The 1,901-nt window shown below is 50.1% G+C and overlaps 1 protein-coding gene across 1 annotated transcript; it reads right to left on the bottom strand.

The window, feature by feature from the left end:
* Nucleotides 1-472: 472 nt before the first annotated feature.
* Nucleotides 473-1,426, bottom strand: LOC138380049 (olfactory receptor 10H2-like). Its single transcript, XM_069464909.1, has one exon. The coding sequence runs from the start codon at nucleotides 1,421-1,423 to the stop codon at nucleotides 473-475; it is 951 nt and encodes a 316-aa protein (XP_069321010.1). The 5' UTR covers nucleotides 1,424-1,426.
* Between the last annotated feature and the right edge of the window lie 475 nt (nucleotides 1,427-1,901).

Below are 1,901 nucleotides of genomic sequence, written 5' to 3' on the forward strand. Positions count from 1 at the left end.
ATATTAATAAAATATCTTGGGGATGGGACATTAATTTAAACATGAAATTTATTTTTCATACACAATTTATACACATAGTCTGAAGGTAATTTTATACAATATTTTGAAATAAGTTTGTTCATGAAACAAATTTTGTGTACATTACACCATTAGAAAGCAAAAGTGTCACTATCTCAGCTACCCACGTAGACAATCTGTGGTATACATTGGCACTCAAAAAGTTTCAGATTTTTCAGCAGTTTGGATTTCATATTTTCTAATTAGAGACCCTCAACTGTACCAACATAACTATTAAGAAGGAAGAAAGAAATGGTGGGAGGAGGGAGAGAGAGTCAGAGACAGAGACAAAGAGGAAGGACGGACGGAAGGAAGGAAAGGATGGAATGAAAAGGGGAAGAAGGGAAGGAGAGAAGGAAGGAAGAAGGCTGGAGTGTCCCCATCCACTGCACCCCCTGCCAGAAAGCCAGCCACATCAGGAGTTCTGCGAAAAGAATTTGCTGACAAAGATCTTCTTCGTGGTGACCTTCAGCTCCTTGTTCCTGAGGCTGAAGATGATGGGGCTGAGGAAGGGTGTGAGGACCGTGTAGGTGGTTCCCATCAGGATGTCTCCTTCCAGAGAGTGGGGACCCTTGGGTCTGAGGTAGATGACAGAGGCAAAGCCATAGTGCACAACCACCACAGTGAGGTGGGCCGCACAGGTGGAGAAGGCCTTGTGCCGACCTTCAGCAGATGGGATCTTCAAGATGGTGGCTACAATGAAAGTGTAGGAGAGGAGGATGAGGAAGAAGCAGCCCAGCAGAGCCGTGATGCACACCAAGCCCACGCCCTTGGCCACCCATGGTATGTCATCTCCACAGGCCAACTTCAACAGTGGTGGCACGTGGCAGAAGAAATGCTGGATCTCACTGGGTCCACAGAAGGTGAGTTGGAAAATGGCGATGGTCACCACCATCCCCATGACCGAGCCACCAGCCCAGGACCAGCCCACCAGGCAGGCACAGCCATGGGGGCTCATGAGCACATTGTAGCGCAGGGGGTGGCAGATGGCCACGTAGTGGTCGTAGCCCATGACGGTGAGCAGGAAGGAGTGGGTGAAGCCAAACGTGAAGGAGGAGAACATCTGCCCGGCACACGCTGGGAGGGTGATGGAGCGGTGGGCGGACAGCAGGTCGGCCAGCATGCGTGGGATGATGGCCACGGTGTAGAGGACCTCGGAGACGGACAGGGCGCACAGGAAGAGGTACATGGGCGTGTGGAGGCTGCGCTCGCTCCAGACGGTGGCCATGATGAGCAGGTTGCCCAGCAGCGTGAACAGGTACATCAGCAGGAACAGCAGGAAGAAGACGGGCAGGAGCTGCTGCGGGAAGGTGGAGAAGCCGATGAGGATGAATTCAGACGTGGAGGTGCGGTTTGGCCCCAGCATGGCAGCCACACCTAGCGGGGAGAGAGGGAGGAAGACCTGCTGGTTAGGGGCACAGATGGTCCAGTGAGTCCACCTGGGAGCACACCTGAGCGTCTTCCTCACCCGTCCTATCCGAGACACGTCCATCTACAAAAAGGCGTTAATAACGTATTGAAGTTTAAATATAGTCATGCATTTCAAGTGCTTCATACAGCCCCCGGCACATAGTAAGAGCTCCATAAACAGTAATACCAGTAATAATAAATTATTACTACTCTTTTAAAATCCCACTGGTAGGAACACAGAGTCTCTATTCAGCCACACCTGGGTGAAGTCCTTACTTCAGAGCTATGTGACATTGAGTTGGTCCCTGAATCTTTGTGACCTTAGTTTTCTCATCCCTAAAAGGAAGTTGATACTAGTAATCCCAAACTGACAGGACTGTTGAGAGAATTAAATAAGATTATGCTGATAATGTGCCTACCACACGGCCTGAAAG

The sequence above is a fragment of the Eulemur rufifrons genome, unplaced genomic scaffold, assembly GCF_041146395.1.
Source record: "Eulemur rufifrons isolate Redbay unplaced genomic scaffold, OSU_ERuf_1 scaffold_261, whole genome shotgun sequence".
In the NCBI taxonomy this organism is placed as follows: domain Eukaryota; kingdom Metazoa; phylum Chordata; class Mammalia; order Primates; family Lemuridae; genus Eulemur; species Eulemur rufifrons.

What these genes read in the sequence shown, in the direction of transcription:
- LOC138380049 (XM_069464909.1), bottom strand. Translation starts at nt 1,423, where the DNA reads ATGCTGGGGCCAAACCGCACCTCCACGTCTGAATTCATCCTCATCGGC.